The sequence below is a fragment of the Rhinopithecus roxellana genome, chromosome 4 (genome assembly GCF_007565055.1).
Source record: "Rhinopithecus roxellana isolate Shanxi Qingling chromosome 4, ASM756505v1, whole genome shotgun sequence".
Classification (NCBI taxonomy): domain Eukaryota; kingdom Metazoa; phylum Chordata; class Mammalia; order Primates; family Cercopithecidae; genus Rhinopithecus; species Rhinopithecus roxellana.
The window spans coordinates 37,040,262-37,054,141 of NC_044552.1; the positions used below are offsets into that span (position 1 = coordinate 37,040,262).

The window sequence follows — 13,880 nt, forward strand, 5'->3', positions numbered from 1 at the left end:
CTGCATATAGATGGCTGTTAGGGAGCCAAGGAAATGGCTTGGAAAATGTCCTTACTGGGTGTTTGCAGCTCCAGCTTTGTTGGGGTCGGCGCCTGGTGTGGGCAGATGGCCCTGCCTGCCTGTCGTTGCTGAGGGCTTCTTGCCTGCTGAGCCCGGTGCAGCAGGCTCCTACCGGGGAAGCAGCACCCTCTGTGTTTTGTGCCATGTGTGGGCTTTGCGAAGGTGAACCTGTTAGCCCTCACTCAGGCGGGATGGTGGGGCCCACTGTCCCCATTTCACGGCAAAGAAGAACCGTGCAGAGGCCACAGTAAGGTAGCGTCACTAGTGAGCAGCGGAGGCAGGGCTGTTTGTCAGCAGCAAAGCTGCACATGGAGCTGGCTGCCTCCGGGGTCACGTGGCCTGCATCTCCATGGGGGCTTGTGTGCAGTGGAGGGGGTTGCATGGCATAGCCTGGTGGCGAAAGAGGAGGTAGCCTTGGGAAGCCCAGGACCTTTCCCAGACCACAGTTCTGGGGGCATACTCGGGTCAAGGGGAGGGGACAGGAACGTGCTGGTGACTACATTACCTTGAGGCAGGTACCACCTCCATCCCGAAATGCCTGCCTTCTTCTCTGTCATTGCTATCCTCCATTTCTTGTTATCAGCAAAGCTTCTGACAAAGCAAAAGTAGAGTCCCTTGCGTCCCAGCTCCTTTCTTGGAGTCTGACCTTTCTGCCAGGGCTTCTTTGTCTGCTTACCCAAAACAAAACAGCGGACCAAAGCCGGGCACAGTGTGGCTCATGCCTGTAAGCCCAGCACTTTGGAGGCCGAGGTGGGAGGATCGCTTGAGCCCTGTAGGTCAAGGCTGCAGTCAGCCGTGATTGCACCACTGTACACCAGCCTGGGCAACAGAGTGAGACCCTATCTCAAAAATAGCCCAACAACAAACAGCAGACCAACGTCCCCTCCTGCAAGCTGGGCAGATGGCCAGGCTGGGCACACCACAGACTGTCTTCTGAGCAAACATGGGTGCCACAGCACTGGGCTAACCTGAATAAGGAGCCTTATGGTTGAGGTGCTTATAGCAGGGGCCAGGGGCTTCGAGCAGGCCTGGGAGCTGCATTTTCTGCCTTTTGAAACATCCGCCGGGCGGGGTGGCTCACACCTGTAATCCTAGCACTTTGGGAGCCGAGGTGGGCGGATCACCTGAGGTCGGGAGTTGGAGACCAGCCTGACCAACATGGAGAAACCCAGTCTCTACTAAAAATACAAAATTAGCTGGGCGTGGTGGTGCATGCCTGTAATCCCAGCTAGTCGGGAGGCTGAGGCAGGAGAATCGCTTGAACCCGGGAAGCAGAGGTTGCCATGAGCTGAGATCATACCATTGTACTGCAGCCTGGGCAACAAGAATGAAAACTCTGTCCCCCTCCACCCCCCCCCCCCCCAAAAAAAAGAAAAGAAAAAAGAAGCATCTAAAGTCTGTCCCAGCCAAGCACTAACCAGGACCTGCTGTGAGCTGACGTCAGGACAGAGGCCCCCTCGGGGCTGGCTTTGATGTTTCCCAGGCCCAGTCGTTGGGGCGCAGGGGGCTCTGAGTGGCAGTCTGGGAATGCAGCATCTCTCACCACAGCTATGGAGCAGCCCAGTCCCAGCCCCAGGAGTGGGTGCTAGAGGCTGAGCTGGGGGTGGCCAAGGCTGAGCTGGGGTCTCTGAGTCACGCTGTCTCTTCTCCCAGCTTGGGTTTCTATGGTAGGTGGTCTGTGGTTCCTGCAAACCCAGGTCCCCTTCCCCTCTATCCCACCCACCACCTGCTTATTCCCTTTAGACTTCTCTGCTGTGGCGGCTCCTCCCCTGTCCAGGGTCTGGGAGTGGTCCTGGCACTTGGCAAATGGAGAGCTTTCTAATCTTCTTAGAAGTTGAGTCCTTGAGCAGGAAGGGTGATCATAAGAATATTAACAGTAGCTGCCATTTACTGAAGGTGAACCCTTTGCAAGGCACTTCATGTGTTTCCAGGTTTACAACTCATGACAGCCTTGTGAGAGAGGCAGAGGAAGCTGAGACACAGTCTGTGTTACTTATCCAAGGTGTCAGACACACTGAATGTAACAGGTCAGGATCTGAGCCCAGCCTATCTGATTCCAGCCCCTTAACTGCTACTGCATGTGGGTGAGACTCCTGGCTCCCCACCATGTCTGCAGAAACTGAGCGGGGAAGGTGGGGACTTGCCCACACTTCGAGGGCAGATGATCTCTCTTTGGTCTTTGACAAGCCTTCTGGAATTCTGAGTCAAAGGTCCTAGGATTTTGGGCAGGCCGCCGTGACTCACGTCTGTAATCCCAGCACTTTAGGAGGCCAAGGTGGGTGGATCACTTGCGGTCAGGAGTTCAAGACTAGCCTGGCCAACATGGTGAAACCCTGTCTCCACAAAAAATACAAAAATTAGCCAGGCGTGGTGACGCGTACCTGTAATCTCAGCTACTCGGGAGGCTAAGGCATGAAAATTGCTAAATCCAGGAGGTGGAGGTTGCAGTGAGCCAAAATTGCGCCACTGCAGTCCAGCCTGGGTAGCAGAGTAAGTAAGACTCCGTCTCAAAAAAAAAAAAAAAAAAAAAAAGTCCTAGGATTTTGGTGAGTCACATTTGCAGAGGCCCACTGGGGACTCAGTCTGATTCTGCTCATCTGCGTCATGAGAGGTGCTTCAGAAGTACTCTGTGCATCAGTTCTTGCCCCACGCTTCCTTTGAGGTCACTTCAGTTCAGGCAGTGCTTGCTGGGTGCCTTTGTGTGCCTGGCATTGTCTGCAAGAGGTGTGTCCACTTCACTACCTGGCAGTGGGGAATGTGACTCCTCATTGTAGGATCAGATGCTTCGAGGGTTGTTTCTGAGTCTCTGGGCGGAGCTGGGAAGAGCACAGAGTTGGCTGCTCTGAGCTGCTTCCAGCTCCATGACTGGGTTTTGTGTCAGGAGATGCGGGCTGGCACCTATGAGCTCGTTGGGAGATGGACCAACACCAGGGGCAGCCCCTCATCTGGACCCAGGATGGGGGATCCTAGAATTGTCTTGACACTGACTTTATGAGAAGACTGATTCTCATCCCGTAAAGAACAGAACCCCATCTCCGGGGACTTGGATTAGTTTCCAGTGGTTTGGGAAGGGATGGAAAAGACCTCGTTAGTACCTTTCTGCACTTCCCCAGCCAGTTTGGCTCAAGGCAGAGCCTGCTGCTTCGTGTAGCAGTTCCAGGTGGCCCGTTTCTTCTTCTGGGGGGTGGGATCGGGGAGTCCTCTTCTGTGATCAAGGCCCGGTGGCTCCAGGCCTCTGCAAGGCGCCCACGCGGGCTAAGAACAAAGCCCAGTGTGTTGCTCCTGCCGCCGCCGTAACCATGCCACCCACCTGCCTGGCTCTGCCCTCCGCCTCCCTAAACCCATCTGCCATGCAGTGTAGGCTTCTTCCTCTTTCCTTTGTTCCCACTGACTGCGGTTCCACCTTTGGTTGCAGGGACCCCGTGGCCAGAGCTGAACTATAATAGTACAGGAAGGGGAATGGCTTCAAGTGGAACTCTGGAACCACAGAGAAGCTGACCTTGGCCACAGATGGATTCTTAGGGATAAAGAACAAGACATGGGGCCGGGCGCGGTGGCTCACACCTGTAATCCCAGCCCTTTGAGAGGCCAAGGCGGGCGGATCACGAGGTCAGGAGATTGAGACCGTCCTGGCTAACACGGTGAAACCCTGTCCCTACTAAAAATAAAAAATTAGCCGGGCGTGGTGGCGGGTGCCTGTAGTCCCAGCTACTCGGGAGGCTGAGGCAGGAGAATGGCGTGAACCCGGGAGGCGAAGCTTGCAGTGAGCCAAGATCTCGCCACTGCACTCCAACCTGGCTGACAGAGCGAGACTCAGTCTCAAAAAAAAAAAAAAAAAAAAAAAAAACAGGACACAGGATGGCTTGTCTTTGGCAGCAGCCCAGGTTTCTAGAGAATACTGGCTTCTCCAGTGATGGGGTAGGTTTTTTCAAAGAAGCGTCTGGGGAACGTTGGGCTGCAGAGCATTTGTGGGTGAGATTCAAAGCATCCCGTCTGGCCACCTCTGATGTTGGCACCATCAAGGGGCGTGAATGAAGCCATCTTTCCAGGATGCTGTTTGGATCATGATTTAACTTTACTAAACCTCCTGATTCTGGATTAGGGGAAAGTGACCTGCAATGTCCCCTGGCTCCTCAGCCTGGCATCAAAACCTTCTGTGTTCTGACCCTGCAGGCCCAGTCTCTCTTTTGCTGGGAAGCCTCCCTGTGCAGCCAGCCCTCAGGGATCCCTTCTTCCTTCGTGCTCCAGAGTAACTACTGCCTGCCCACCCCATTCATTTGGCATTTATGTGACTGTAACTGTGTTCTGTGTGCCCCTCTAGTCTTGAGACCTTTTGAGGAGAGGCTACTATGGCTCACGCCTGTAATCCTAGCACTTTGGGAAGCTGAGGTGGGCAGATCACCTGAGGTCAGGGGTTCAAGACCAGCCTGGCCAACATGGTGAAACCCTGTCTTTACTAAAAATACAAAAATTAGCCAGGTATGGTGGCTCATGACTGTAATCCCAGCTACCCGGGAGACTGAGGCAGAAGAATCACTTGAACCCAGGAGGTGGAGGTTGCAGTGAGCTGAGATCGCCCTACCACATTCCAGCCTGGGTGACGAGTGAAAAAAGAAAAAGAAATCTCAAAAAGAAAAAGAAAAATTTTTCAGGGGACTCTTGCAATTGTGGCATCATGATCTTTCACACCTGGACTTATTGGATGCCTCCTGTGTACACAGCCCCTTTCCTCCTATGCACAGGGTGGCCTGTGTTAGGACAGAGGCTAGCTCCCCCTGACCCTGCCTCTCCTCTGTCCCCATCTACAGGTACCCAGGCAGCCATCGTCTTCATCAAGCAGCCGTCCTCCCAGGATGCACTGCAGGGGCGCCGGGCACTGCTTCGCTGTGAGGTCGAGGCTCCGGGCCTGGTACATGTGTACTGGCTGCTCGATGGGGCGCCTGTCCAGGACACGGAACGGCGTTTCACCCAGGGCAGTAGCCTGAGCTTTGCAGCTGTGGACCGGCTGCAGGACTCTGGCACCTTCCAGTGTGTGGCTCGGGATGATGTCACTGGAGAAGAAGCCCGCAGTGCCAATGCCTCCTTCAACATCAAATGTGAGAGCCAGGGGGGCTGTGCCCAGTCCCCTTGTCAGACCCTCAACGACTGAGGCCTGGAGGACCCCTCTCTTGCTTCAGCTTCTCCCATTTCCAGTTAAATGGGGCAGGCAGAATGCATTTATCATCAGCCCTTTTTGCTCATGTGGATAAGAGGAAATTAAAAGTTACATTTTTCCAAAAATTTTTTCCTTCAAGTCTGGGGCTCATTTATCTGTTGCATGCTTGTGCAAATGGAAAGGGTGGCTGAGCCCTTGGCCAAGTGTCAGACTTCACCTGCCAGGGACCAGGCAGGCACTTAGTATCTGGTACCTGTAGCCCCAGCCTCAGCCTCCAGGGCTTCCTTGTGTCTGTTGGCACAGAGCCTCGAGGTTCCATGGCTTCCTGCTTGTCCTCCTTGCCCTCTGCCTTCCCACCCTTGCCCTGCTCTGCCCCTCACTGCAACCATGGCCTCTGCTACAGGGATTGAGGCAGGTCCTGTGGTCCTGAAGCATCCAGCCTCAGAAGCTGAGATCCAGCCACAGACCCAGGTCACACTTCGTTGTCACATTGATGGGCACCCTCGGTAAGGAGTCAAGGAAGTGGGGATGGGAGAGGGTTATTCCGGACAGGGATGTCTCCCCAAATCCTGGACTCTATGCAGATGTTACCTCGCTCCATTCTGTGACCACTCCTTCCATCACCACAGTGTTCTTCACCCCGCCTCCCCCAAGATATTGCCCTACACCGGCCCCTGGTGACCTGAAGAGTGGGCCACATTGTGTGTAGAGCTGAGAGATCTAATCTCAACTTGATTCTGTCCCTGAATCAGAATTACTGTGTGCCCTTATGCAAGTCCCTTCCCCTCCCCAGTGCCTATTTCTCCATGTATAAACTGAAAGGTCTAGCGCTGACTCTCTGATTCTGTATCCTCTCCACTGGCCAGTGAGTACCCCTGCCCCCCACTGCTGACTGTGTCTGCCCTGCAGGCCCACCTACCAGTGGTTCCGAGATGGGACTCCCCTTTCTGATGGTCAGAGCAACAACACAGTCAGCAGCAAGGAGCGGAACCTGATGCTCTGGCCAGCTGGTCCTGAGCATAGTGGGCTCTATTCCTGCTGCGCCCACAATGCTTTTGGCCAGGCCTGCAGCAGCCAGAACTTCACCTTGAGCATTGCTGGTGAGCCTAGGTTGGGGGCGGAAGGGATGAGGTAAGTACAGGAGGGCCTCACCACCCAGCCTGCCTGCTCCCCCATCTTTCCCTCTCCAGATGAAAGCTTTGCCAGGGTGGTGCTGGCACCCCAGGACGTGATAGTAGCAAGGAATGAGGAGGCCATGTTCCATTGCCAGTTTTCAGCCCAGCCACCCCCGAGCCTGCAGTGGCTCTTTGAGGATGAGACTCCCATCACTAACCGCAGTCGGTAAGGCATCTGGCCGGGAGCATTCCAGTATCATGTACCACACACATGCGTTCTCTAGAAGGGGGCGCAGTTCGTATCACAGACATCACAGATTTGTACATGTATTATTTCAAATTTCCAACAGACACAGTTGAATGTTTTGCTTTTATAAGATGAGTCTAACACAGGGAAGAGTCTCTGGGAAGAGCTGTTTTCCAGTTTGCACAAAGGCCCTCTGAGCTAGTGGTGGTTCTACTTCTCTCTCCCCACTGCCCACATGGGTCGTCTGGGATGGAAGGGTAGAGACCCCAGGGATGAGAGAGACACAAGAGACCTGGTAGTCAGGTGGTCACAGTCTAGATAGCATGATCCAGTATGACAAAGACATCACACACACACACACACACACACACACACACACACACACACACACACACGCTTTTTGGAGGAAGCAAACACCTCTAGAAGGTTCCAGCCCCACTGCAGGGACTTCTGTTCTTGCCTGGACCCTAGGAGAGCATAGAACACCTTTGTAGTATCAGACATGACCATGGTCCTTGGGGATGTGGCTTCCTAGGCTAGGGACTTGGATGCCACTTGGCTTCAACCCTGAGGACATCATCAGTAGCCTGCCTGGTATGGCTGAGGGGTATCTGACTCTGGAGCTGGGTGCCCTATCAGCGTGGCCCTGCAGGATGGTGGCTCCCCTGTCTTGACAGTTGCACATGGTGGTTACTCTGTGTATTAGACCATTTTAATGCTGCTGATAAAGACATACCCAAGACTGGGCAATTTACAAAAGAAAGAGGTTTAATTGGACTTGCAGTTCCACATGGCTGGGCAAGCCTCACAATCTTGGCAGAAGGCAAGGAAGACCAAGTCATGTCTTACATGGATGGCAGCAGGCAAAGGAGAGAGAGCTTGTGCAGGGGAACGCCTCTTTTTAAAACCATCAGATCTCGTGAGACTTAACTCACTATCATGAGAACAGCACGGGAAAGACTTACCCCCATGATTCAATTACCTCCCACTGGGTCCCTCCCACAACACGTGGGAATTATGGGAGCTACAATTTAAGATGAGATTTGAGTGGGGACACAGCCAAACCATATCACTCTGTCTCTCACCTGCATTGTCATTTGCCTCATCGCTTCCTGAGCTGATCTCTTGTAGTTGGAACACACACCTGCACGTACACCTGAGCAAGTGTATGCAGGCACACACACCAGTGTGGAGTGTCAACTTCCTTCTCTCTGCCCTGTTCCTGGTCGATTCCTTACTACATTTCCAACTTTTGCAGGAAAGGGGTTCTCTTGCATTCCTTTCCAGAAGTAGGCCTATTGGCCACTTTCTCCAAATTGCACTCTCCCCTCTGCAGCCCCCCACACCTTCGCAGAGCCACAGTATTTGCCAACGGGTCTCTGCTGCTGACCCAGGTCCGGCCACGCAATGCAGGAGTCTACCGCTGCATCGGCCAGGGGCAGAGGGGCCCACCTGTCATCCTGGAGGCCACACTTCATCTAGCAGGTGAGTCTCTGGGTCTGGGGTGTTGACGTGGGGACTGCCTTTAACATTTTTGGCACATAGAGATTTAGGCTCCTGTTTTTACTCAGCAGCTTGGAGGGCAGAGGAAGAAGCGGATGCTGGGGGTAGGAGGAGGATATGCAGAGGGCTTCAGGGGAGGGTTTGTGCTGGAAAAGGGCCTAGGCTTGCTGTGGGAGAACATCATGTACCCTGAGACCCACAGTAATCGGGCCATTCCTCCCACTTATATCCTTGCAGAGATTGAAGACATGCCTCTATTTGAGCCACGGGTGTTTACAGCGGGCAGCGAGGAGCGTGTTACCTGCCTTCCCCCCAAGGGTCTGCCAGAGCCCAGTGTGTGGTGGGAGCATGCAGGAGTCCGACTGCCCACGCATGGCAGGGTCTACCAGAAGGGCCACGAACTGGTGTTGGCCAGTATTGCTGAAAGTGATGCTGGTGTCTACACCTGCCACGCGGCCAACCTGGCTGGTCAGCGGAGACAGGATGTCAACATCACTGTGGCCAGTGAGCACCTTTGCTCTGAAGGTCAAGGAGAGGTGGAGGGGAACGCAGGTCTGGGTGTGATGGACAAAGGCTTCCCTGGTGCTCACCTGAGGCCCTCTCGGTTCTGGGCCCTGCAGGCTTGGAAATCAGTTCACTACTGGGAGTCAGAGTAGACAGTAGAGAGCCAGGCACAGGGGTTAGGGTGGGTGCTCCGGAGGAAATAGTGACAGTCCTCACAGAAAAATGGTCCTCTAGGTGCAGAGGAAAGAGCAATGGACTAGGAGTCTAGAGACCTGGGTCCCACTATGCTCCCAACGCACAGAGTGATGATGGTAGCAAATCACCCACCTTACTGGGGTTCAGTCTCCTCATCCATAAAATGGAGCCAGTAATCTACCTACCCTGCAAGGTGGTTGAAAAGGCCAAATGAAGTAGATGAAAATGATTTTTCTTTTTCTTTTTCTTTTTTGGGAGGTAATGTTGGACAAAATTATAGGTGATTTTAAATTTGTTTTAGTTTGTTATGCTTTCCAAATTTCTCTACTAAACATATTACTTATGGAAAAAAGGGGGAGAAAAGCAAGAAATATGAATGAAAGTACACACGATAAACCCTTTATATCCGGCTGGGCGTGGTGGCTCATGCTTGTAATCCCAGCACTTTGGGAGGCCGAGGCAGGCGGATCACAAGGTCGGGAGTTTGAGACCAGCCTGACCAACATGGTGAAACCCCATCTCTACTAAAAATACAAAAATTAGCCGGGCGTAGTGGTGCGTGCCTGTAATCCCAGCTACTCAGGAGGCTGAGGGAGGAGAATCGCTTGGACCCAGAAGGCAGAGGTTGCAGTGAGCCAAGATCGCGCCACTGCACTCCAGCCTGGGCGACAGAGTGAGATTCCATCTCAAAACAAAACAAACAAAAAAAACCCTTATATCCTTGCTACAGGCATAGGGATTTGTTTACTTATTTATTTATGCCATGCGTTGTTCCAGACCTTTTGTGGTAGTTTAAAAGGATAACAAAATAAAAATTACAGTATTCACACAGAGACACACACACATACAAACTATTTCTCAATCTGCTTCTTCCACTTATCTTTATATTACTATTATCTTTCTGAGTGGGTAACTTTGCAAAAAGATTTGAATATGAAAGTGGCTTTGTAAATGTGAAGTTGTGATGCTAGTGTTCCCATTAGGATACTGAAATCTTAGAAGACATGCACCCACACTCAGGCAGTGATTTGGGTGGGTATCACAGCACACGTGTTAACAGGTGCTCAGGACACTCACAGTGCAGGTGCAAAGGCAAGATGCACAGTCAAACCTTCCTCCAGTTGAGGTCTGAGAATCACCTGCTTTCATTAGGGATACTTTTTCTTTTTTTGTCTTTTCTTATTTGAGAGGGAGTCTCGCTCTGTCCCCCTGGCTGGAGTGTAGTGGTGTGATCTTGGCTCACTGCAACCTCCGCCTCCCAGGTTCAAGCGATTCTCATGCCTCAGCCTCCCAAGTAGCTGGGTTTAAAGGTGTGTGCCACCATACCCGGCTAATTTTTGTATTTTTAGTAGAGGCAGGGTTTTACCCTGTTGGCCAGGCTGGTCTCAAACTCCTGACCTCAAGTGATCCACCTGCCTTGGCCTCCCAAAGTGCTGGGATTACAGGCGTGAGCTGCTGCGCCTGGCCTCATTAGGAATACTTTTTAAAACACAGGCCAGGTGCAGTGGTTCACACCTATAATCCCAGGCTTTGGGAGGCTGAGATGGGAAGATCTCTTGGGCCCAGAAGTTTGAGACCAGGCTGGACAAGATAGTGAGACCTTGTGTCTACAGAAATTTAAAAACTTAGCTAGGTATGATGGTACACACCTATAGTCCCAACTATTTGGGAGGCTGAGGCTGGAGGATAAGCTCGGGAGTTGGAGATTCCAGTGAGCTCTGATCACAGTACTGTACTGGAGCCTGGATGACAGCAAGACTGTCTCCAAAAAAATGTCTAGGACATTGCTGGAGCCTTGAAAAAAAAGAAAAACATGCAGAATTCAGGGCCCCACTCCACAGCTCCCAACCCAGACTCTAGGGGTGTGACCCAGGCAGGTGTGTATTTAACAAGTGCTCTGGGTGGTACTTCATGTGTGCTCAAGTTTGGGAACTACTGGCTTTAATCAGTCATTCCACAGATACTAACTGAAGCTGACACTGACTGAGCCACGCCAGTGTCCCTTGCTATGTTCTGAGAAGGAGGCCTGTGGCATTTGAGAGTGTGTGATGCAAACAGGGCCAGATCAGGTGCTGGGTGTTAGAGGGTAGATCCCAGAGGATGGAGAACTCTGGGAATGCAGTCAGTCAATAGAGATTTGTCAAGCACCTTCCTTGTGCTAGATCTGTTCCCAGTACTGGATGCAACTGTGAACAAAGCAGGCAGAAGCCCCTCTCCTTGTGGAGTTCATATTCTAGTAGGGGTGACAAAGCCAGTAAGAAAAACTATCAAATGAACAAATATAATTTTAGGTGCCAGCAGACCAAGGGAGAAAAATAAAATAGGGCAAGTGATAGAGAAAGGGCAGGGCTAGAGGGAGTTTAGGGAAGACTTCTGTAAAATGTGCATTTGAGCTGGTATTTAAATGAAGAAGGGAGCCAGCCATGTGATAGGCCCTGAGATGGAGATGGCCTTGTATGTTGGAGGAACAGTTGTCGCCTGTGTGGCTTGAGTTGAATAAACGATGGTGAGAGGGGTTGAAGTTGCCTGAGAGGTGGAAACCGGATTACCTAGGTCTTGTAAAAACCTAGTAAGGACTTTGGCTTCGGCATCAGTTATCCATTGCTACACAGCAAACCACTTCAAACTGTGGTGGCACTTTGGGAGGCCAAGGCAGGTGGGTTACTTGAGGTCAGGAGTTTGAGACCAGCCTGGCCAACATGGTGAAACCCCCGTCTCTACTAAAAATACAAAAATGGTTGAGCGCAGTGGCTCACGCCTTGTATTCCCAGCACTTTGGGAGGCCAGGGCGGGTGGATCACAAGGTCAGGAATTTCAGACCAGCCTGAGCAACATGCTGAAACCCCATCTCTACTAAAAATACAAAAATTAGCTGGACGTGGTGGAGGCGGAGGTTGCAGTGAGCCGAGATCGCACCACTGTGCTCCAGCCTGGGCGACAGAGTGAGACTCTGTCTAAAAATAAAATAAGAAATAAAAAACCCCACAAAAATTAGCCAGGCATGGTGGCACATGCCTGTAATCCCAGCTACTTGGGAGACTGAGGCAGGAGAATCGCTTGAACCCAGGCGATGGAGGTTGCAGTGAGCCGAGATTGCACCACTGCACTCCAGCCTGGGCGACAGAGCAAGACTCTGTCTCAAACAAAACCAAAACCGTAGTGACTTGAAACAACAAACAACAGCCATTGATATGCTTATGATTCTCTGGACAGGTTCAGGTGGGCCTGCTCGTCCACCTCGTGTGCTATCAGGTGTACGCATGTTTGTGGTGAGCTGGCTGGTCCCTGGTGGCCTCACTCACCTGTCTGGCAGTTGACCGGGACTATTGACCAGGGTGCCTTAGTTCTCCTCACATGGCATCTCCCGTAGGCTAGCCCAGGCTTCCTCACCTGGTGACTGGGTTCCGAGAGGGCAAAAGTGGAAGCTGCAACACTACCACTGTGTTCTGTTGGACAAGGGGAGTCACAGGTCACCCAGATTCCAGGGACTAGAAAAATATACTGTGACCTAGTGCAGTGGTTCACGCTGCAATCCCAGTACTTTAGGAGGTGAAGATGGAAGGATTGCTTGAGCCTAGGAGTTTGAGACCAGCCTGGGCAACATGGACAGACCCCTACTAAAAAAAAAAAAAATTGGCTGGGCATGGTGGTACGTGCCAGTGGTCCTAGCCACTTGGGAGACTGAGGTGAGGGTTGCTTGAACCTGGGAGGCTGAGGCCACAGTGAGCCATAATGGCATGACCGCACGCCAGCCTGGGTAACAGGTGAGACCCTGTCTCACACACACACAAATAAATAAACTCCACCTCTTGATGGGAAAGTGTCAACATCACATTGCAAAGAGATGAAAGGGATGGGAGAATTGTTTATAACTATCATTGCAAACAGCCTACCACACCACATTGGATGGGAAGACCTTGCAGGGTTTTGAGTGGAAGACTGATTTTTCAGAAGATCACTCTGGCTGTTTTGAGATTCGGATGTTAGGACCGAGAGTATAAACAAGGAGACCCATTAGTAGATGACTGTAATAGTCTAGGAGAGATACTGAAAGGAGCTTGAACAGAGGCAGTAGCGGTGGGGGTGAGGTGGTCAAATTCAGGATATATTTAGGAGCCCCAGTAGATAGGGTTTGTGTAGAATGAGTGTGATGGGGATGGGGTATAGAGAGAAGACAAGGCTAGCTTTTTGGCTTTCTTAATTAACTGGATAGTTCTATTGACTGAGATAGGGAAAATGAGTGAGCAGGTTTTGGGGGAAGTCAGGTGCTCCCTTTAGCACACGTAAAGTTTGAGATGCCTGTTGGATATCCAGTTGGAAATGCCAGTAGGCAATTGGATTTACAGGAATCAGGATGTAGTTTTGGGAACCAACCATTCATACTGTATTGAAGGTTGTGGACTGGATGAGTGAATGTGACTAAAACAGAACAGATTTCTGAGGACTGCACCTTGGCATTTTATGGTATAATAAGAAGAACAAGGGGCCGGGCGTGGTGGCTCACGCCTGTAATCCCAGCACTTTGGGAGGCCGAGATGGGTGGATCGCGAGGTCAGGAGACCGAGACCATCCTGGCTAACATGGTGAAACCCCGTCTATAAAAATACAAAAAATTAGCCGGGTGTGGTGGTAGGCTCCTGTAGTCCCAGCTACTTGGGAGGCTGAGGCAGCAGAATGGCGTGAACCCGGGAGGCGGAGTTTGCAGTGAGCCAAGATCGTGCCACTGCACTCCTGCCTGGGTGACAGAGCAAGACTGTCTCAAAAAAAAAAAAAAAAAGATAGAACATGAGTTTTGGAGTCACATAGACGAGAGTTTTAAATTCTATCACTATTGGGTATTAGCACATCACCATTACTACTTCTTCTTCTTCTTTTTTTTTAATTTGAGACAGAGTCTCACTCTTTTGCCCAGACTGGAGTGCAGTGGTGTGATCTCAGTTCACTATGTTGGCCAGTCTGGTTTTGAACTCCTGACCTCAAATGATCTGCCCGCCTTGGCCTCCCAAAGTGCTGGGATTACAGGCATGAGCCACTGTACCCAGCCACTATTACTTCTTTGAATATGTTTTCTTAGCTGTAAAATGGGTGTTGGAATACATAT

General features: G+C 51.6%; 1 protein-coding gene across 3 annotated transcripts in view; it reads left to right on the forward strand.

Moving 5' to 3' along the window:
* The window catches only part of PTK7 (protein tyrosine kinase 7 (inactive)), an 84,766-nt gene that overhangs the window by 47,324 nt on the left and 23,562 nt on the right, over window positions 1-13,880 (forward strand). For all 3 annotated transcript variants that reach the window (XM_030929167.1, XM_010369706.2, XM_030929166.1), the window contains exons 2-7: window positions 4,869-5,156; window positions 5,619-5,721; window positions 6,125-6,315; window positions 6,406-6,556; window positions 7,914-8,062; window positions 8,318-8,584. In XM_030929167.1, coding sequence (XP_030785027.1) covers window positions 6,210-6,315; window positions 6,406-6,556; window positions 7,914-8,062; window positions 8,318-8,584 — 673 coding nt within the window. In that variant the 5' untranslated portion in view covers window positions 4,869-5,156; window positions 5,619-5,721; window positions 6,125-6,209. The remainder of the gene's footprint in view (window positions 1-4,868; window positions 5,157-5,618; window positions 5,722-6,124; window positions 6,316-6,405; window positions 6,557-7,913; window positions 8,063-8,317; window positions 8,585-13,880) is intronic.